This window comes from Pelmatolapia mariae, linkage group LG22 (genome assembly GCF_036321145.2).
Source record: "Pelmatolapia mariae isolate MD_Pm_ZW linkage group LG22, Pm_UMD_F_2, whole genome shotgun sequence".
In the NCBI taxonomy this organism is placed as follows: domain Eukaryota; kingdom Metazoa; phylum Chordata; class Actinopteri; order Cichliformes; family Cichlidae; genus Pelmatolapia; species Pelmatolapia mariae.
Window position 1 is genome coordinate 33,930,308 of NC_086245.2, and position 23,018 is coordinate 33,953,325.

The 23,018-nt window shown below is 40.9% G+C and overlaps 1 protein-coding gene across 1 annotated transcript in view; it reads left to right on the plus strand.

Moving 5' to 3' along the window:
• Positions 1–23,018, plus strand: part of scin (scinderin) — a 49,267-nt gene that overhangs the window by 13,309 nt on the left and 12,940 nt on the right. Inside the window, exons 3-12 of the mRNA XM_065471429.1 lie at positions 1,178–1,339; positions 2,549–2,698; positions 4,420–4,512; positions 6,164–6,296; positions 6,414–6,502; positions 6,655–6,870; positions 10,195–10,316; positions 13,797–13,887; positions 14,459–14,629; positions 14,707–14,884. Coding sequence (XP_065327501.1) covers positions 1,178–1,339; positions 2,549–2,698; positions 4,420–4,512; positions 6,164–6,296; positions 6,414–6,502; positions 6,655–6,870; positions 10,195–10,316; positions 13,797–13,887; positions 14,459–14,629; positions 14,707–14,884 — 1,405 coding nt within the window. The remainder of the gene's footprint in view (positions 1–1,177; positions 1,340–2,548; positions 2,699–4,419; positions 4,513–6,163; positions 6,297–6,413; positions 6,503–6,654; positions 6,871–10,194; positions 10,317–13,796; positions 13,888–14,458; positions 14,630–14,706; positions 14,885–23,018) is intronic.

A 23,018-nucleotide genomic window follows, 5' to 3' on the forward strand; every position in this document is an offset into this window, starting at 1 on the left:
ACATTAAGGAACCTTTTAAATACAAGCGTGCTCATGCTCACAGGTGTACACACAGGTGATCACACACACAAGCTACACCCTTTTTGGCTCCTACCTCAAAGCACACTGTGCGCTGTCGATCTTACGTGCTGCACAATAATGTTTAATATTAAGTATTTAGTGTTATATTCCCATATATCATTGTGATGTTGTTTATTCTATTACTCTCGTTTTCTTCTGCTTGTTTTCTTTTTTCTTTCTCAACAGGTGATCCAGGTGATCGATATATGTATTTTTTGTCTGCTTATTTTGTTGGTTTTTGTTTTTTGCCCTTTTTCCCCGTCCCTCTTCTCCGCTGTTTTTTTTTTTCCCCCTCTTTCTTTCTCCCTTTTCTTTTCCCCTGTCCCGTATCTAGCAAGTAAAAATAAAAATAAAAAAATAAAATTAAATAAACAATAAAAGGTAAATCAAATGGACCATTACGGCAAGGCTGGGATGGTCCATTTGGTAAAGTAAATCCGTTGGGCATCTTTCTTCGCCTTTAGACAATAATTCTGATGGCAAAAGAACCAAACGGGACAGGTTTAAAAAAAAAAAAAAAAAAGAAGTCACCTAAGGGCATGTGTGAGTGGGCATTGAAGCCCCTGGCTCTCAAGACTGTGTGGGTGGTGGCTGATAGTGTTGTCAGCCACTACCTCTGTATAGTGAAGGTTTTTTGACTTTGGACTTCGAAAGGGGAAAATGGCTTTTTCCTTTTTAAACCATCTGTTTTCTTAGTCCAAGATGTGGCATCCTCAAAAGAGTGTCATTTGTGCTTTGAGTGCATTTAAAGAACAAAGGACACTTCAACCCCCACTTACACCTTGCCTTAGGTAACCAAAGTAGTATACAACTTATACCATGCATACCATTTAGAAATTGTCACTAGCTGGCTTTTGCAATTTAAAGTTTATTGTTACTGTAGGCTCAAAAATATGACTTTACAGACCACTTGATTTTTTTCGTCCTTTATTAACTAGTCAGATATTTTTTTACGTTGACTTTATACCATAACATTGTACTCTGCAAACCCTGCTACATTATATTTGGGAACAGTGACTGGAAAGAAAGAGTAAGAGAGAGTAAGAAAGAGAAGTGACAGTGTAGTGTAAACAGAAGAGGAAGAAGGTTGACAGCATAATATGTTCTCTGTCCACAGACAGGAGGTGTGGCCTCAGGTTTCAACCATGTGGTCACCAATGACCTTACAGCACAGAGACTTCTACATGTCAAGGGTCGGCGTGTTGTCAGAGCCACCCAAGTCCCCTTCAGTTGGTCCAGCTTCAACAGTGGAGACTGCTTCATCATTGACCTTGGAGATGTAAGGACAAACTGTTATACACTATACTGCCAGAAGTATTTCATTATCACTCATTGTACCTAATAGTACTATCACCCCATCAGAGCACTTTGTTCTAACACTGCTGGTTTACTTGTAATTCCTAGTGTATCTAAAAACAGAATGGGAACCAGAGCCTTCAGCTTCCAGGTCCCACTTCTGTAGAACGAGCACCCAAATCTGGATTTGGGACAAAGGCACCCTCTCTACTTTTTTAAAAATTGTAAAAAAGGGTCAATTTCAGGAACTCGGGACATTGTATTATGGTACAGGATGCCACTTATGCAACAAGTCCCGTCATGAAATTTCTTCACTACTAGATATTCCCAAGTTAGCTATTAGTGGTGTACTCAGCCACAAAGTGGAAGGCCACCTAAAATCATAGAGCTGGGTCAGCCACTTTCAAGCGTTACATCACAAAGTCCAATGCAAAGCTTTGGATGCAGTGATGTAAAGCATGCTACCAAGCATGCTGCCACTGGACTCTAGAGCAGGGAAGATATGTTCTCTGGATTGATGAATCCCATTTCTCAATCTGGTAATCTCACTGGCAAGTCTGGGTTTGGCATTGCCAGGAACATGGAACTGACTGCATTTTGCCAAATGCAACGTTTGGTGCAGGAAGGCTTATGGTGTAGTCTCCCCTCTAATAAATTAGAGGGGAGACTGTGAGCCAAGCCTTTCTCGTCCAACATCAGTATTTGACCTCACAAATGTGCTTCTGGATGAAAGGTCAAAAATATAAAAACATTCTTAAAACCTGTGGAGCTATATTAAACTCTAAAGATAAAGAATGGGATGTTACTCAAGTTCATATGTGTGTGAAGGCAGACAAGCAAATATTTTTCGGCAATATAGTATATATAGACTCTATGTATATCTGCAGGAAGAGTGTAAATCAGGGGTCTCGAACTCCAGGCCTCGAGGGCCAGTGTCCTGCAGGTTTTAGATCTCACCCTGGGTCAACACACCTAAATCAAATGATTAGTTCATTACCAGGCCTCTGGAGAACTTCAAGAAATGCTGAGAAGGTCATTTAGCCATTTGAATCAGCTGTGTTGGACCAAGGACACATCTAAAACCTGCAGGACACCGGCCCTCGAGGCCTGGAGTTCGAGACCCCTGGTGTAAATTAAATAGGGCCCAAAGCCAAGTTTATATTGCCTTGTCTAACTGTTGTTGTGTCAGCAGAAGATCTACCAGTGGTGTGGATCCAAGTGTAACAAGTATGAGCGACTGAAGGCAACACAAGTGGCCAGGGGTATCCGTGACAACGAGAGGAATGCTCGTGCAGAAGTGATAGTCGTAGAAGAAGGAAGTGAACCATCAAAGTTAACAGATGTAAGTCCTATTTTATGGGTGTTAAGTTATTTTGCATTTGGGTTTCCTGTTCTAAACATATACACTACCAGTCCAAAGTTTGGACACACCTTGTCATTCAAAGTTTTTTCGTTTGTTTTTTTAATTATTGTTTTAACTGCTTTGTACATTGTAGTTACATACTGAAGACTACTTTGTTGACAGTGCTGCAAACTCTTGGCCTTCATGATGTCATCACCTGAAATGGTTTCATCTCACAGCTGTGCCTGTCAGGGTTCATTTGTGGAGTTTCTTGCCTTCTTAATGGAGTTGGGACCATCAGTTTTGTTGTGCAGAAGTCGGGTTGGTTCACAGCTGACAGCTCTGTTTGACAACTGTTAGAAATCATATTATGGCAAGAACCAATCAGCTAAGTAAAGAGAAACAACAGCCCATCATTACTTTAAGAACTGAAGGTCAGTCAGTCCGGAAAAAGCAACCTCCAGGCTGTGTGAGGGCTATTTGACCAAGTGCAGGGACAAAAGCCATCAAGTGCTACAATGAAACTGGCTCACATGAGGAAAGGAAGGAAGGAAAGGAAGACCAAGACTCTCTGCTGCTGAGGATACCTGATGATGAGTCCAAAATCTGAGATCTTTGGTTCCACCTGCCGTGTGTTTGTGCGACACAGAAAAGGTGAGCGATGGGGAGGTGTGATGGTGTGTGGGGCTTTGCTGGTGACACTGTTGGGGGTTTATTCCAAACTGAAGGCAAGATGGAGTGCTGCACCAGATGGTCTGGCCTCCACAGTCACCTGACCTAAACCCAGTGGAGATGGTTTGGGATGAGATGGAGCACAAAGGGAAGGCAACTTCTCATTTAATGGTTTTTCTTTATTTTCATGACCATTTGAGTGCATGGACCTCATTGGGCTGTTTCCCAACAAGCTGAGCAAGGAGATCAGGGTAGCTAAGAGGAGCTAAAGAAAGCTAAAGAAAACGAACAGCTTCTCAGCCAGTGACCCAGAATCCGTTTGGAGAGGCCTGCAGCATATCACCAAATACAAGAGTCCCTCCCCTGGCCCTGGTTGCTCATGACCTTAACACCTTCTACTGCAGATTTTAAAGACAACCACTCAAAAAATCCCATCTGCTCACCCTCAACTCACACCTACACAAAAAGACTACCTGCGGTCTCACCCCCACCCCCCCACCCCACCCCCCACCCCACCTGCACTAAAGATCTGTGAGGAGGACGTGGGCCTACACTTGCAGAGACAGAAGACCAGAAAGGCTCCAGGACCTGACGACATGTCCCCCTTGAGCCTGAAAATCTGTGCAACCAACTGGCCCCCAATCTTCACCTGGATTATTAACAGATCTCTGGAACTGTGCTCCCTCCTGCTTCAAACACTCCACCAAAGAAGTCCACCATCACAGGGCTAAATGACTACAGGCCTGAGATAGACTAAATACCTAATGCTGACAGATATTTGTGTTTTATTCATTTTTTGTGTGTTGCTTCAGAAAACATAAGTTGATAAATCTACATATAAATACAATAGTGGAAAACATTCACTAGTTTTTTCACATGTGCATTCAATTCATGTTTTCAACTCATTTTTATTTCTTTTATGTTTGTTTATAGTTTGTTATATTTATGCTTTGGTTGAATTGTTTATTTTTGGATTTACTGGAAGCATTAATTGTTTCACTTCTTCTTCTTTTTTTTTTTGCTTTTTTCTGGTGTTATCACATGGACAGGTTCTTGGAGACAAGCCACCACTGTCAGAGGGAGGTGATGATGATGATACAGAGGCAGACATGTCTAACAGAAAGATGGCTAAACTATATATGGTACAGTATTAACATCAACAAACACTGAAAAAAAATCAACAAAGATCTTTGTTGTCTAATAGTTAGAACGTTTCTCCAAACACTGTTATAACTTTGAATCCTGCTAGCTGTGAAAAGGACTGATCAGGACAAACACGCAGCTCAGTCGTTGTACCAGTTCTTTTATTTATGTATGTTACTGGGTCATTTACTTAGTAACTTCAAAGACATTTGCTGATTGCTGATGATACACAGCTGTACTTTTCTGTCTAGTCTAACAGCCTCAACAACATCACCTGAATGCCTAATTGCTTTTAAAACTGTTCTTATGTTTAGTCCTGAGAACTTCTCTAGGGAGGTCATTCATCTAATCAGCCTCCTCTCCAGCAATAGATAATCTATTAAGAACACAGGAATCATCTCTGATTATCATCTAAATTTTGATTTTCACATGTCTTCGCTCATCCAGTCTTGTTTTCTTGATCTAAGAATCCTCTTTAAAAATTGTATTCGTATAAAGCTTTACATGGCCAGGCTCTTGCCTACTTAGCAGAAGGATTGAGACTTTATGACATTAGTCAGCCTTTCCCTTTATCTCCTCTTACAGAGCAGAAAGTATTCACAGTGCTTTTCTTGTTCCACATTTTTTCATGTTACACCCTCATTAAATTGTTTTTCACCAAAATTCAACAGTCAATACCCCAAAATGACAAAGGAAAAAATATTTCTTTGAAATCCTTTAAATGTATTAAAAATAAAAAACAAAACTATAACATGTACATAACATGGTGCTACAAGCACACCTCCTGTCTTTCCTATCTTTCTCCATCTCTGAGTGAAGTTAGTTCTACTTCTTTTCTACCCCTGTGAAATACAGCAGCTGGACCTTTAGCTTCTTTATAACTATAAAGTTAAAATTCAATAACTCTGAATCCTGCTAGCTGTTGCTGATGATACACAGCTACACAGCAGATACAGCAGCTGGACCTTTAGCTGCAACACCCTGTGAGGCAAACTGCACACAAACAGTTTGTGTTTGTTGAGCTGATAGAAACATTATATTTGAAATTACCTCCCACTTAAAAAAGTATTACTCCCTTTATGCTTGCTTGTCTCTAAATCTAGCTAGATGCTGAAGTGTCCCAACCGCAACTTATGGACACCTGCAGTCGTTCTGGTGTGCAAAAACCCCCCAAACAAAACAACAAGACGGCCCACTTCATCGCCTGACTTTGACACACAGTTTTGCATCTTTCACTTCCTTTTTTTTGTACAACATTCCCTGGTGGTTAATATGCAAACACGACTGCCTTAATGATGGCCCGCAATGACATGAAATAATAACTCCCCTCAAATCCCTTAAACCAAAAATAACGAGCCTGTTTTGAAAATGTACAAAGTAGAAAGTACAGAGATTTGCTTAAAGATGTAGGGAGTAAAAGTAAAAAGTCGTCAGAAAAGTAACTACTCAAGTAAAGTACAGATACCAGAAAATTCTACTTAAGTACAGTAACACAGTATTTGTACTCCACCTCTGCATCATTCACACATTTAAACACATTCATATAAGAACTTTTTCTGTGCTTAAATGTTTTCTATCTAACATTTGCACACATTCTTAAATGAAATCAAGAACCATCATGTAACTTTTTATTATTATTGTTATTACCAGGTGTCTGATGCATCAGGATCCATGACAGTGACTGTTGTGAAGGATGAAAACCCCTTCCTGCAGAATGACCTACTATCAGATGAATGCTTCATCCTGGATCACGGCAAAAACAAAATTATATTTGTATGGAAAGGTGCTCAAACAGTGTTAGCTAAGTGATTTTGGGACCTGCTTTGAATGGCTTGTTATAAGTGCAACAAGCTACCCAGTTTCATATCAGCATTGATTTCATCTATTTTTTTTCCTGCAGGACATAATGCTAATCCCAATGAAAGAAAAGAGGCCATGAAAACAGCTGAGAACTTCATCAAGCAGATGGGCTACCCAGCAAACACACAGGTTTACTTTCAGTTTCACTTCATGGAAACTGGATATATTTTCATATTATTCTTTGTAAGCTCCCTGTAAGTAAAAGTACAGGACTGTTGGAAAACTGTCCTGTATTGGAAATGGAAATAGTTCCAGTGATGTTCCTCCTGATGGTCCTGCAGATTCAGGTGCTTCCAGAAGGAGGAGAGACTCCCATGTTCAAGCAGTTCTTCCTGGATTGGAAGGAGAGAGATCAGAGTGAGGGTTTTGGGAAGGTGTTCACCACTGAGAAGGTTGCCAAGATTCAGCAAGTTGAGTTTGATGCCTCAAAACTTCATGAGTCCCACCACATGGCAGCTCAATATAACATGGTGGATGATGGGAGTGGAGAAACACAGGTGAATGAACTGTACAAGTATGTCTGTGTAGGTTCTCAGTCATCGAGGTCATGGTAATCTAAAGAGCTTGGAAAGAAAAGCGACTGGACTTTTTAAAGTTTCTTGAAGAAAAGAAAGAAAGAGTGATCCTTACCTTTAAATGCAGATGTACAGGTGACTCTTGTCCTGTCGAAGTGGCTATGACCTTCAATCCAGTTTTCAGATCCCTTCCCAGGTGCCTTAACGCCCACTCACATCTTGTGTGATTTGATCCCGATAGGGTGAGGCAAGGTCTCACAGTGATTTCACCCGAAACCTCTGCTGATAATGACCCACACCCTTTCCACACCTTGGCTCATGTGATGATGCACATGATCAATAGTGGGTCAACGACCCTCTTAAGGCACAACTCCCACTAGGGTTTAAATACCTGAGACTCTCCACCATTTGTTTTTAGAACTGAAGAAGCTTGTCGGAGGAGATTTGAAACATCTTCAAGAAACTGAAAGAAGTCCTGTCTCTTTCTTTCCAAGCTCCTTAGAACTCTAAAAGTAGTGTCCATGTGAAACTATGCTGGTGTTTCACTTGTTACCTTTATCATTTTCTCTTTAGAGTTCACAATCTTTGGGGTAATGTGGTTAATCAAACCGTTTTTTCATGTTTTACCAGGAATACTGTGGAGACACAGTAACAATTTCCCCCCAAAAATAAAAGAATAAAAAAAATAAATCCTTCATTTCTGTGTTGTGGACCTGTGAAAAAAAATTCAGTTCAATTCAATTTTATTCATATAGCACCAAACAACAATTGCCTCAAGGCACTAGATAAATACACACTTTACTACTAAAAATATTCACTCGTCCATCTAAACCATTGAATTCAGCTGTTCCAATAGCTTTCATGGCCACAGGTGTATGAAATCAAGTACCTCAGCATGCATCAGAATCCTGATTCATTTGTGCTTAAAGACTACTGACGACATTGGGGATAAGACAGCGTTCAAATGGTGAGACGACTTACACTACCGGTCGAAAGTTTTAGAACACCCCCATTTTTCCAGATTTTTATTGAAAATGATGCAGTTTAATGTCTCATTGCACTCTGAAATGAAAGCATAGTACAAATAAGCAATTGGAATCAAATAAATCATGGAATCAGTTTATAGACCAAAATATATTCTAACCTTTGACTCATCAGAGTAGCCATCTTTGCAGATATAACAGCTGAACACAGCCGTGGCATTCTGGCTACAACAGAAATCAAATCTTCTCCCATATCTGTAGCAGAAGTTCCCATAAATGTGGACCTTGTAGCTGCTTTGCTTTCACTCTTCTGTCCAGTTCATCGCAAACCAGCTCGATGGGGTTTAAGTCTGGAGACTGTGCTGCACACTCCATGTTTTCAAGCTCACCATCTTGTTCTTTGTTCCTGAGGTAGTTCTGGCACAGCTTGGACTTATGTTTGGGGTCATTATCTTGCTGTAGGATGAACGTCTGACCAACTAGGTGCATACCAGAGGGTACTGCATGGATGCTGTGGTAGCTGTTTTTGTTCAGGCTGCCTCTCACTCTGGTCAAGTCACCAATCCAGCAAACAGCCCTAGACCATCACACTTCCTCCTCCATGTTTGACAGTTGATGCCACACACTGTGGACCCATCCTTTCATCTACTCGACGGCGTACAAAGATCCTGCGTGATGAATCGAAGATTTCAAATTTTGATTCATCAGTCCATAATACCTTCTTCCAGTCTTCAATAGCCCAGTCGCGGTGTTTCATGGCCCAGACAAGCCTCTTTGTCTTATTCTGACATCTTAGGGATGGCTTTCTTGCTGCAACTCATCCTGTCAAACCTGCAGTTTGCTCCAGTTTCTGAGCCTTTTGATGGTGAAGGAAACTGTGCTCACTGACACCTTGACTTTCTTTGCAGTTTCTCTGTAGGACAGGCCGACATTTATAAGTGATGGTCTGTCTCTCTTCCAATGTTAATTGCCTTTTTCTCACTATTTTTGTAGCAACACACTACTTTCTGCAGTACAATACTGTTCGACTGATACTCACGAGGGTATGATACCACAGTGTGCTCCAACACTGCTTTCATGCAGACAGAGCGGGTTGGAAGTAATCCAGAAAAGTTGGAACATCTGTAGGAATTAGCAGCACCAGCTTTCAAAGCTTGATCAACCTCCATTGCTGCAGAACAGCTTTGAACTGTTAGCCCATGTTGTGTTCCCTGAAAAAGACCTTTTAATGTAATCCTGAAATGTACTTTTTTTTCAGGTTTGGGTAACCTTACCTTTTGTTTTAACCTCTGGCAGTTCACCACTTACCTTTGTACCATTTCCAACTATTCATTGGACTTGAACGACATGAATTGCAATAAATAACAGGAAAAATTGGGGTTTTCTAAAACTTTTGAGCAGCATTGTAAATAAAATGAAATTACACTGAAAATTGACAAGCAGCTGCTGGGCACCCAACTAGTTAACAAGGAGAAGAAGACAGCAGTTGTGGTAGATGTGGCAATCATCAGAAAGAAGGAGCAAAAACAAAACAAAACAGAAGTACAAGGGGCGATAGGTGTGCTTCATCCTAGATTGTGGCTCTGAAGCTGCTTTATGTTGCTCTTTGAGCCTCAGTGTATTGAACTTTAGGTGGAGACCTCCATGTACTATAAGGAGCTTTCATGTCTTGACATTGGTGGCATTGATGTCCTTGTGTGGCCAGTTTATTATTCCACCTGAGTATCTGATGACTAGTAATCCGTATGTATTGATAGCATGGGTCTTACTCTTATCATTGAGATGGCTTCTCAGCACTTGTCTTACCTTCTAAATTGGTACACTCCAGTGAGATCTTTGAGGTCTGCGGACCAAATGCTTCTAGTTGTCCCTAGGTCTAGATTAAAACACAGAGGAGATCGGACTTTTGCTGTGACTGCTCCGAAACTGTGGACTAAACTGCCTTTACATATCAGGACCTCTCCAACACTGGATACTTTATAACTCGTCTAAAGACCCATTTTTACTCCTTGGCTTTTAAGGCCAGTCAAGTCTGTCATTATTTTATTCTTATTATTTTCTTATCCTTAATTTTACTTTCTTTTTAAATTGTATCTGATTATTCTATTGTACAGTACTTTTTAAAAGTCAAATTAATTTGATTTGATTCTGGAGCTATTTGGCTGTAGGTGACCTTTTATCATGATTCATGTTGGCACATGATACGAGGAACACTGCTTTGAGGGAAGATCAGTTGACCTATTGCAACAGCAAATCAGTTTTTGTTGAAAATTATTATGGTATTACTAGAGAAATAACTATTCTTATTTTTCTCATTTTATAGATCTGGAGGGTGGAGAGCAGTGGTAGGGTCCCTGTTGATCCTAAGAACTATGGTCAGTTCTACGGTGGAGACTGCTACATCATCCTGTACACTTACAGGAAGGGGCAGATAATCTACACCTGGTATGAGTTCAGAAACTGAGCTAGTTTGCATCCAGTACACATACTCTAATTCTCACCACCAAATGTCCTGTCACTGCTGATGCTGGTAAAAAGTGGTGTACCCCCAGGACTAGTTGACTTTTAGGGCACACTCCAAATGACCATTGGCCCTTTTGACACCATGCTATTTCCCTGCCTGCAGAAAATATGAGGGGGGGTGGAGTCTCATTGTTATCTCTGTATTTAACACTGAAGCAGCTGAAACTGAACAGCCCCGTCCACTAACTGACCAGATCAAGTTTAACGGACTTGATATTATGCTCTACTTTCGGAAACAGGAGGAAACATGAGAACCTTTTGTACTGAATCTACACATGTACATTTATTGTGTTTGGAAAACACTATCTGACACGATTAAGGTGGTTAAGGTTAGGGAGCATCATCCTATTGGATTCCATCCACAATGTGTATCACAGGGACGTGGAAGGTTACCTTTCGCATTCCTATGGAGCACCTCGGGACATGGCGGTATGTTACGCGTCGGGAATGAGAACAGTCTCTGTATGCTATTCTCATTACCAAGCAAGATGAAAGGACAAAGAATCCAAAATTGAAACTATCACAATTCCAACATCATTAGTAGACCAAGGGAATAAAACATTTTCAGGAAAGTGATAATGAAATCAATCAATGGAATAAAATTTGGGGGAGCATATTTTGGAGGGAGACATTAAAATACCAATCTGACTGCCCCCTAAAGTTGAATCTGTTCATCTGGACGTAGCGTTCAGTCACTCATTCAAGTGTCTTCTTTGGTCTTCGGTGACTGCAGGTTCCCCCAACCGTATAAACGGTACATTTGCATAATGACTGAAACTTGCATCTGTAATCTGCAGTCAGCTGAGACTATAGAAGTCACCTGGATGAGTGACAAAACGTTTCTCCCACTGAAAAAGCTACGTCCAGGTGAACAGAATCAACTTTTTGGGATTTCCATACTTGGATGATTGAGCATGAAAAATTGTGAGACAAGGGTATCACAACAGTTTGTACACTGACTAATAGGGGACCTTTTAGAAGGTTTGCAGAATTACAAAGGGAATTAACAAGGTAATTACAAGTAAGGGATTACTGTATCAAAAAACAAATGAAACGGGAGAATTAAGGTAGGTTAACATACTAATTGACATCCTGAGTTATGCCTACAAGAAGAATACTACAAGAATGATTTGTAAAACAGATCATAGGCTGATGGATCAAAATATAATGAATAACGGATTCATACAGGGTGATACAGGAAGGCAACATGGGAAAAAGAACTCAACACTGGCATATTGCAATAGGACAGGCGTTCAGTGTTAAGTGAGGAAACCTCATCCAGAAGGTCAAAGAAGTGGAGTATGTTTGTTTGGGAAAAAATTGTTCATTTTATTTTGCATATCAGAAGAACATTCTTCAAGCTATTGGAGCCATGTCGGCGGTTCCAGTAGCTTGGAGAATGTTCTTCTGAGAAACCTTTGTCTGATACTAAGTAAAATTTTGAAATATGAGATTCTCTATGTGATTTCTGTCTTTTTAAACAGAATGCAGGTTTTTTGTTGTTTTTCTTAAAAAGGAGAGTGGTATCTATGTAAATATTGTTAGTAGACTTTTAAAAAATTACAAAAATCTGGTATTCAATTTAATTCAATTCAATTTTATTTATACAGCGCCAAAACCCAACAACAGTCACCTCAAGGTGCTTTATACTGAAAGGTAGACCCTACAATAATACATACAGAGAGAAACCCAACCATCATATGACCCCCTATGAGCAAGCACTTTGGCGACAGTGGGAAGGAAAAACTCCCTTTTAACAGGAAGAAACCTCTGGCAGAACCAGGCTCAGGGAGGGGCGGGGCCATCTGCTGTGATTGGTTGGTGAGAGAAGGAAGACAGGATAAAGACGTGCTGTGGAAGAGAGACAGAGATTAATAATAACTACTGATCAAATGCAAAGTAGTGTATAAACACAAACAGTGAACGATAAGAGGTCAGAGAAGAAGAAACACCCAGTGCATGATGGGAAACCCGCAGCAGCGTAGGCCTATTGCAGCATAACTAAGGGAGGATTCAGGGTCACCAGAAATGGTTTGTCAAAAAGGAAAGTTTGAAGCCTAATCTTAAAAGTAGAGATAGTGTCTGTCTCCTGAATCCAAACTGGAAGCTGGTTCCACAGAAGAGGGGCCTGAAAACTGAAGGCTCTGCCTCCCATTCTACTTTTAAATACTCTAGGAACAACAAGTAAGCCTGCAGTGCGAGAGCGAAGTGCTCTAATAGGGTGATATGGTACTACAAGGTCATTAAGATAAGATGGGGCCTGATTATTGTCACGGTCCTGGGTCGGTGACCCAGTGTTTTTGGTTTTTGTACTTTTACCTTTGATTTTATTATGAATTATGACTGTTTGTGTTTTGGTTTCTGTCCTAGTATTTCTGGCTCCCTAGTTTTGTAGTACTTCCTGAGCTCTAGTTTTTAGGCTTTGTCATTTGGTTTCCAGTGTTAATTCTGTGCTCCCTCTGTTCTGTGTCAACCCTACCTGTGTATCCCCTCTAGTGTAGTGAGGTCTCTGTGTAAAGCACAAAGACAGACTCTCTGTCTTCGTGTGTGTTTTGAGTTTCCTGTTTTACTTTGAAGGTTCGTGTCTGATGTCAGCGTGTTCAGTTTTACTTGCCTCCTGTCTCGTTAGCCCTAATCTCTCCCAGCTGCAAATCTCCCTCCGTCATCCTGTATGGTCTCCCGGTGTCTTTCTGCGTCTCCCTGCTTCTCCGTTTCATGTTTGGTTTTTGCTTGTTTTCCCAGTTTAGGTTTTCTCAGTTCTGCTTTCGCCACCCTCGCCTTTGTTGTATGTTCACTCACCATAAATAAAGCTCCCTCACATCCTCCTTCACATCAGTAGTGCCTGCATCTTGGGTCCTTTAATAATTCCACACGGTTTGCCCTGCTAACCATGACAATTATTTAAGACCTTGTATGTGAGGAGCAGGATTTTGAATTCAATTCTGGATTAAACAGGGCTCAAATTTTAAATTCAAATGACTAGTCCTAAGCGTGGATGATAATGCATCATCCATAATACAGAATCTTTATTACAAAATGAGAGTAATTGAAAGTTTTTCTCATAGAGCTGAGGAAGCTCCCATCACAGAACACCCTATGGACAGCTAAGACTCCTAATACAGTGAATCACAGTGAATCACAGCTATATGAACTGCATGTGTTTGTCTATTTGTTTGGTAGTTTTTTCTGATTATTTTCACTTTTTTCACATTTTACTGAATCAAAGTGGGAGAATGGACCGAGTGAACCAAAGTAAAAAGTTTCCCACTGGAAATCCATAACAATGAGCTGGTGACAAAGTTATTTGATGCATTTTTATTTTAAGAATATAGATTGGTTCACTTTCTAGATTTACTGTAACTTGACAAACTGAATATTGATTACTATTACTGTCTCCTGCAGGCAGGGAGCCAGCTGCTCTGTGGATGAGCTAACTGCCTCAGCATTCCTGACTGTAGAGCTGGATCGCTCACTGGGAGGGAATGCAGTTCAGGTACAACACCAGTGTCAAATACATATGAGAAGCACTTGTACTGAATGCTTTGTTAATTGTTCTAAGTGCACAGTACTGTGCAAAATCTTGAGCCACTCCTCATTTCTTTATATTTTGCTAGAAAATAGGAAGTTGGTGCAGTGATTCATTGAAACATGCTAAGAGTGTACACTATGTACCTGACCCCAACCCTATACAGACAGGCGCTAACATAATGGCCCTTCTATATGGCACTTCTTTTATGCACACTTGTGGAAAGCTTGTTGAAAGCCTTCCCAGAAGAGTTGGGTGGGTCATATTAAACCCTCTGGATTAAGAAATCATAATGAGCCCAACTGGAATCCAACTGGAGTCCATAATCAGCAATGGATCACAGATGTGATACCAAAGGAGCAGGAAGCCAGGCAAGCTCTGCCCCTGAAGCATATAAGCAGACCTACACATGGACACACACACAGACAGAAAACGGGCGAGTCGACCAGAAACACTTTAAATTGTCCTGTGAAAAATAATTGTCTTGAACTTTCTTTAACTGGTATGTTAAAAACCAGTTTGCTTCATATGGTTTCAGGTCAGAGTGCCTCAGGGTAAAGAACCCCCACATCTGCTCAGTCTTTTTAAATCTAAACCCCTCATTGTGTATAAGAGCGGCACATCCCGCCTGGGCAATCATCCTCCTCCACCTCCTACGCGACTCTTCCAAGTCAGACGGAACCTGGGCACCATCACCAGGATTGCTGAGGTAAGCCATTTCCTGATTGTCGTTAGTAAAGTAATGATCTGTTTATGCAAAGATGCTGAACTTCTTGTCTGTTTTAGGTTGATGCCAGTGCCGCCAGCCTAAACTCTAATGATGCCTTCTTTCTGAGGACCCCTGATGGGCAGGGATTTCTGTGGATAGGCAAAGGGGCCAGTGAGGAAGAGGAAAAAGGAGCTGAGTACATGAGCAAAGAGCTGAACTGCAGCTGCAAACGCATCACTGAAGGACAAGAACCAGGTCATGATCAACACTTGGCATACATATACCAAATGTGTGTATCCATATGATATGCACACGCAGACACAAGCTCGCATAGGTCTGCATGTTTTCACACAGTATAGACATTGTCAGGGCTAGCAGCAGCGGGTCACGTTCACAGTTCTTAACTTTATTGAACACCAAGTGCTATTTACAAAGTGAGGGATTTTGGGAAGGGCTCCACGGGTCGACGGGGAAAGGGACAGGTGTTCCACACTCGCGGGGTCTCAGCCGCTCCTCTCGCTCTCAGCTCACGCTCAGTCTTCCAAACAGTGGGGAACAGGAAGGGTCCAGGGATCTGAACACAGGAAGGGAAGCAATCACTAAGGTACACGATATCAGACACGAATCTATAACATGGTAATTCAATATTCCAGCGACGAGAGGCTCTGAGCTGCTTCCTTTATTAGTGTCCAGAAGCAGTGATGAGCAACAGGTGAGTGATTAGCAACAGGTGAGTACGCCAAAGGCAGGAGCCTGAGGTGAGCTCCGCCCCGGCCGAGTGATGCAGGAGCAGGAGGGAGGAGAACAAAACAAAAACACATGTAGTCTTGCAGGGCTGGCCGGGCAGACACAGGAACCATGACAGACAAACAACTTGTTGCAAAAAGGAAAATCCCCATTCAAAAGAAACCAAATACAAATATGATAGAAAGTGAAGATTTTTACCAGCGCTCATGTCTCAGTTTGCAACATGAGGGCTTGGACTTTTCACCTCTGCCAAGGAGGTTATGTTTTTACAACCAACCTTCCAGTTAGTGTCCAACTTATTGATTTGGTTTACCATCTCACAGTAGCAGTAGTCGTAGTTTGTTTGTCAGCTGTTGCTAAGTTTGATCAGTTCATCAGCTGTGGGTACCACCCCTACTGTATTTGGAAGTGTTTGTGTGTGTTCGTGCGTGCATGGCATTCTGTCTACAAACATGATAGCTCAAAATGTTTAGAGCGGTAGTAGATTGGGTAATGTTAACAATTCATTAAATCTGGCTTACATCCACCAAGCTCTTCAAGGTTAACTTCATGATTTATTGATTGCAAATTGACAACAAAGCCTTATAACTTGAAAACAGTTATTTGATTGGTCTTAGGCTGAGATCACACAATACACTGTGAGAATGTGAGATTCTCAGTGCCAGAGATTCCAAATTGCAGCACAGGGCTGTTAGATCAGAGCACTGTGATGCAGCACACAGGTGTGCTGTGATAAATGATCAGGTGTGCCGTGTAAGATTATCTAGTTCCACCTGATTAGTACTCCAAGCAATCAGCATGAGTAACGGGCTGTAGCGGTAGACATTACTACAGCAGTCTTGCGTGTAAACCTTCTCCAAAGTGGCTAGCTTGCACTCTTTAGTGGCTTAATATTCACGGAGAGAAAATAACGATAGCCATCTTCCTTTTTGGCCTGGGAACCACACTAACCGTTTTTATTGCGCATGCTCACAAGAGAAAACAATAACAATCTCGTGCACGCAGGCACGCACCTCTCTGACGTCATCTCGTCACTTGGACATGACTTTGCTTATAGTGAAATACTTAACACTCCCACTCAAAGACATGTTCGTTGTTCTCTGTAATAGAAAATAGAACAAACAAAAAAAATATACAGATATATTTTTCAATACTGGCCATACCAAAAAAAAAACTTTTGCATCGCTCCTTTGTTCATTTTTTAGGATTCTCTGTGCTGATCCATTTTATTTTCCAAATAGATACTCCTTGAAACTCTCGAACTTGACCTTTGTCACTGACTTAGTAAGAACATCAGCTATCATATTTTCAGTAGGGCAGTACTCAATAGATATCTTTCCCTCAGTGTGCGCAGATCGAACAAAGTGAAACTTTATATCTATGTGTTTGCTCCTCTGTGTGCATACCGGGTTCTTTGATAAAGCTATCGCCCCCTGGTTGTCTTCATATATCTTAACAGGTACATGCTCTCTACTATCTACTCCTCTAAGTAGTTGTACAAGATACATACTTTCTTGAGTAGCAGCAGCCAGCGCCATATACTCTGCCTCACACGTAGATAGAGCTACTGTTGACTGTTTTCTGCTTTTCCAGGATATAACTGGACCATTTTCAGTTAGACTAAAACAGTATCCAGTTGTGCTCCTCCTGTCATCTTTATCTGACGCCCAGTCAGCATCACTGTACCCTTCAAGCTTTAGACCTTTCTCACTTTTGTGATAGTGAAGCTCTTGGTCTCTAGTACCCTTCAAATATCTCAATAGATGTTTTGCTGCAGACCAGTGCTGTTGTTTTGGTTCCGCAAGATGTTGTGATAATTTACTAACGATCCAGCTTAGATCGGGTCTGGTGCATGTCATAATGTAAATCAAGCTTCCCACCATCTCTCTGTACCCTGTAGGATCAATGATCTCTCCTTCACTGTCAAAACTTAACTTTTGCTCGCCTGGCGTGAATCTCGGTTTACAATCGGACATCCCCAATTTTGTCAGCACCTTTTCAATATGTCTTTTTTGAGTCATTTTAATCTCTCCCTCATCCTGTGAAAAATCGATGCCTAGAAAATGTTTAAGTGGACCCATGTCTTTCATCTTGAACCTTTTCTTTAACATCTCTTTCACATCCCTGAGTAAGGTGTTGTCACTTGCTGCTATGATCAAGTCATCTACCCACACTAATAGAATGACCTTCCCACTCTCAGAACCTCTGTTGTAGACACAATGATCAGCATCATTTTGGACAAAACCATTCTCTTCAAGGTACTCGTGCAGTAACAAGTTCCAGTTACGTCCCGACTGTTTTAAACCATACAGTGACTTGTTCAGTTTACACACTAAGTGTTCTCCTGTCTTGGATTTTACCTCAAAACCTTCTGGTTGCTCCACATAAACTTCACAGTCCATCGGAGCGTGGAGATAAGCAGTCTTTACGTCCATTTGGTGCAGTGTGAGGTCTTCCTGCACCGCCACCTGCATCAAAGCTCGAACAGACGTCATACTCGCTGTTGGTGAAAAAGTCTCTTTATAGTCAATCCCTTCTTTTTGTCCATATCCTTTTGCAACATACCTTGCTTTGTAAGTCTCAGATCCATCTGGGCTTTCCTTTACTGCATACACCCAACGGCCTCCCACTGCTTGTTTACCTTCTGGCAGTGGCATCAAAATAAAAGTCTCATTTTCCTTTAAAGAGTTCATTTCCTCTCTCATGGCATTTTTCCACATTTTTGATTTTTTAGAGTCCATGGCTTCTTTGAATGTTATTGGCACCCCATAAGCCACTTTATAGAAATAGTCTACACCTTCATCATCATCATTGTCACACTCAGTTTTGCATTGATAATCCTTTAAATACTCTGGAGCTTTTCTCTGTCTTGTAGGATACCTCACTTCTTCTCCTTCCTGAGTACTTTCTGTTGAATCTGTCCCTGTAAACTCATCTAGGTTTGGTTCTACACTCGCCTTTGGTTCTACGTCATTTTGGTCAACCATGTTTGGTGGTGTATTTTTGTGGATCTCAGAAACATTTCTGACGTCAAAATCTGTTTGTGTCTGACTGTCTGCACTACTTTTAGTAAGACATTTTATCAGCCTGTGTTTTTGGATCTTTCCTACTTCAGGATAGTAGACATTGTAGGCTGGGCTATATTTGTCATAGCCTAGGAAAATTCCCTTTTCACATCTAGAGTCCAGTTTCTTTTTATCCTGTTTGTACACGTAGCACTCAGAACCGAATACCTTCATGTTTGATAGGTCAGGTGTTTTTCCAGTGAATACACAGTAAGGAGTCTGTTCCAGTCGCCTACTGTAACATCTGTTGCGGATTTGGGCAGCTGTTTGCACAGCATACGTCCATAAATGCTTTGGGAGTTTGCTCTCCAACAGCATGCATCGTGACATCTCAAATAAGGTTCTCCAACCTCTTTCTGCAGTTCCGTTCTGGTGTGGTGAGTAGGGTGCACTAGTCTCGTGCCTTATCCCATTACTCCTGAGTAAAGTTTGGAACGGTTGCCCGGTAAACTCTGTACCATTGTCGGATCTTATACATTTTATCTTTCCATATGGAGCTACATCTGCAATGAACTTTTCTGTAGCTTTTGTTGTGCCACTCTTTGCTTTTATAAAGTACGGAAAAATCATTCCACTGTAATCATCAGTAAATGTTATCGCATACTTGTACCCATCTTTGCCTACTGGCTCTATAGGGCCACATAAATCTGTGTGTACTAGCTCCAGTATAGTTTTAGCTTTAGCATCTGCCTGTCTGTTTCTGTTTTGTGTGAATTTTCCCTGTATGCAAACTTCACAGTTTTGGTTGGACCCTTCCTGTTTTCCTTTTATGGTCATGCCTTTAACCACCTTTTCAAGTTTTGCAACATCATCTAGGTTACAATGACCAAGTATTCTGTGCCAGGTCTGAATATCATGACAACCATATATCTCATCAACATTTTCTTTTTCTACAGTGTTCAGGTAATACAGCCTACCGTACACCTTCACCTCAAATTTGGTTCCATTTTTGTGGAATAACCAGTTATCCCCATTCTTGAAATGGAGTTCGGCTCCGTTGGCTGTTGCTGCTTTAACTGAGAAAATGTTCTGAGGAAACGATGGGACGAAGAGTGCTTGCTTCAGCCTTGTTTTCACCTGCCGTCCCTCGCTGTCCAGGATGTAGATCTCTGCGTCGCCCCTCATCTTCGCCATTCCTTTCACCTTGGTTCCATCTGCAAGTTCGATCACGTGGTTCTCTGGTTTGAAGTTCTTGTCCACTGTCTTGAACTTTGTGGCGTCGTTAATCATGTGTGTGGTGGCACCGCAGTCTACTAAAAGACTTTTCTTTTCTTGTTGCATAGGACAGTCACTCATTTTAAAGAAACAAAAGGATGTAGCCTCTTCCTCTGCTTTATTCATGTAGTCACGTCCTCGTCCACGACCGCGTCCTCTTCCTCGTTGTGGTGTGCCCCAGTTTTGCTCCTCTCTCTTTAACTGGGGATCTGCAAGACAAGTCCTGGCCATGTGTCCCTTTTTACCACAGGTGTAGCACTCGATAGTAGCCATGTCCACTTTCTTTCCTCTCTGTCTTCCCCGCGACCTTGTCCCGCCGATGGTCTTCATCACGTTGTCCTCCTCTACACTCACGTCACTCCTCCCGTATCTTTCGGTACTCTCGTAACTCCGCAGTTTTGTTTTAAACTCGCTGAACGTTACCGTGTCATTTGTCTGAGTGATGTGCACGACAAAGGGTTTATATGAATCAGGTAGCCCTTTTACTACCATGGCTATCTGGAGTCCATCACTTATATTTTCATCAGCTCTTCTTAATGACGTGAATATAGTCTCTGCTCTGATAATATAGTCAGTCACTGTTTCTTTACTAGTCATCTGGAGGGAGGACAGTTCACAGTATAAACTTACGACACGTGGTTTGTCTTTTCCTGCATAGTGCTCGCGGAGAATCTCCAGCGCTTTTCTTCCGTTATTTCTTGCATCTCTCATGACCAGTGACAGACTCTTGTCATCCAAGCACTGTACCAGCTCTGCGTATGCTTCCCCGTTCTTCGCTTCGTCTTCGGCGCGGGCATCCTCGTCGTCCTCTGCTTCCTGCTGCAGGACAGCACCGAGGCCGCGCAACTCCATGTGCGCGAGGAACCGCGTTTCCCAGAGCTCATAGTTTTTCTCATCGCCGTCGAATAAAAGCTTAAACCACCTTTGGCTGGTATGACTGGGCCCATAACCTGTAGCGGTAGACATTACTACAGCAGTCTTGCGTGTAAACCTTCTCCAAAGTGGCTAGCTTGCACTCTTTAGTGGCTTAATATTCACGGAGAGAAAATAACGATAGCCATCTTCCTTTTTGGCCTGGGAACCACACTAACCGTTTTTATTGCGCATGCTCACAAGAGAAAACAATAACAATCTCGTGCACGCAGGCACGCACCTCTCTGACGTCATCTCGTCACTTGGACATGACTTTGCTTATAGTGAAATACTTAACACGGGCAGAACAATTACATTCTCTTCCACCAGAGGGCAGTGCATCTACCTGCTCTAATTAAATGGGTTGCCAACTGCCAGTAAAACAGAAGAAGACGAAGGAATTTCATAATAATCATGCTGTGAGTGAGAGAACGCAGTGTTTAACAGCAGTAGATAAATATTTGAAAAGAAAAAGTAGTCAGTCTGACCTGGTCCTGGAGAAAACTCTGACCCAGATGAAGGCCCTAGCATGAGTAGGGGTCAGAAGAAAGCAAAAAAGTTATACTGGGGACAAACCGAGCTAATTCCACTATACCTGGTGTGCAGGGAAAAATGATCAATATGCTTTTTGTGACATTTTTGTCTGGTGGTGTGCCGTGTGATTTTTCTAATGTGAAATATGTGTCGTGGCTCCACAAGATAGGGTGTCATCCAGTGTTTCCCAAAATTAAACTAGTTAATCTTCTATTTGCATGTTTTTAGAAACTCCCAAAGGGCAACTGGAAGCTCAGATCATCTGTGTCAGCAATAATAGCTCAGAGGGCAAATCTGTAAACTGAGAATAAAACTGTCCTCCACATACAAACAAAAGCACTGAGACTGAGACACCTTGATTTTCTCAGGAATCCCCAAAATGCACCAGATTATCCTGAAAACTGTTAATAACATGTCATTCTACTGTTTACACTGTCTCACGGTCTCACGTCCCATCATCGCTACATTTGAACATTTCCAGCAAAAAGAACTGGTTTTTTTTGATTGATTGATTGATTGATTTTATTGATTAGCATTTAAATATCTCAGTGAATACAGAATACAAAATAAAGATTACCACAAAGCAAAAAATCATGAGACAAGGCTAATCAAAAGGTATTGGCTGAAGCATTTGCTTATTACGCCAACCCTTTTAACAAAAAATCTTTTGCATGCAGCTCCTGTACACAGGGCTCGAAGCAAAGAATAAAACAAAGCAAAAACAAACAAACAAACAAACAAACAAACAAACAAAAAAACTTTCCACCTTAGATAACTACATCAAAGCAAAAGAATCAAGAGTTTCAGAATTATTATTTTTGCTCTTTTCATTCTTGATTAATATATTTTTCTAATACTCTATTTTTAAACATGTTTTTAAACAAGGAAAATGAACTACACCTTTTTAAATCACTGTCATAACTATTCCACAGGTTAACTCCTCTAACAGAAACACATCTTTGCTTTATGTTTGTCCTTATCTTGTTTTTTTTAAAGACATCTGTTCCCCTTAAGTCATATTGACTCTCTCTGACTTTAAACAGCTTCTGAATACTGCGGCAAAGCAAGTTATTTTGTGCTTTATACATCATCTGTGCCATTTTATATTCGACTAAATCATAAAATTTTAGGGTATTCAGATTAATAAACAAAATGTTAGTTGGTTCTATATAGTTTGATTGATTTATAATTCTTATAGCTCTTTTTTGTAACTTGAAAATAGGAAGATCAATTTGTTTTATATGCATTACCCCATATCTCCAGACAATAAGTCATATATGGAAGCAACAGAGAACAATAAAGTGTGTATAATGATTTTTTGTTCAGGACATGCTTTGTTTTGTAGAGAATAGCAATTGTTTTTGACATTTTTGTTGTCAGATAATTTATATGAGACTTCCAGCTCAGCTTATCGTCAATTATCACTCCAAGAAATTTATTTTCATACACTATTTCAATTTCAATTCCATTAACCCTGATTTTAGATACATTTTTCATTTGTCTAGTGCCAAAAATAATCAATTTTGTTTTCTTTATATTTAATAACTTATTTACATCAAACCAGTTTTTTAATATATTTAACTCCTTTTCCGCTGTAGTCAGAAGCTGTTCTAGGTCTTTACCTGAGCAATACAGAGTGGTATCATCAGCGAACAATACACATTTTAACAGTTTGGAAACACTACATATGTCATTTATATATAATATGAATAATTTAGGGCCCAGCACAGAGCCCTGAGGAACACCACAAGTTACCTTCAACTGATTAGATTTTACATTATTGATTTCAACATATTGATATCTGTCATCCAGGTAACTTTTCATCCACTTATATGCAATCCCTCTTATGCCATATCTCTCTAGTTTATTCATTAATATAGAATGATCAATTGTATCAAACGCCTTTTGTAAGTCTA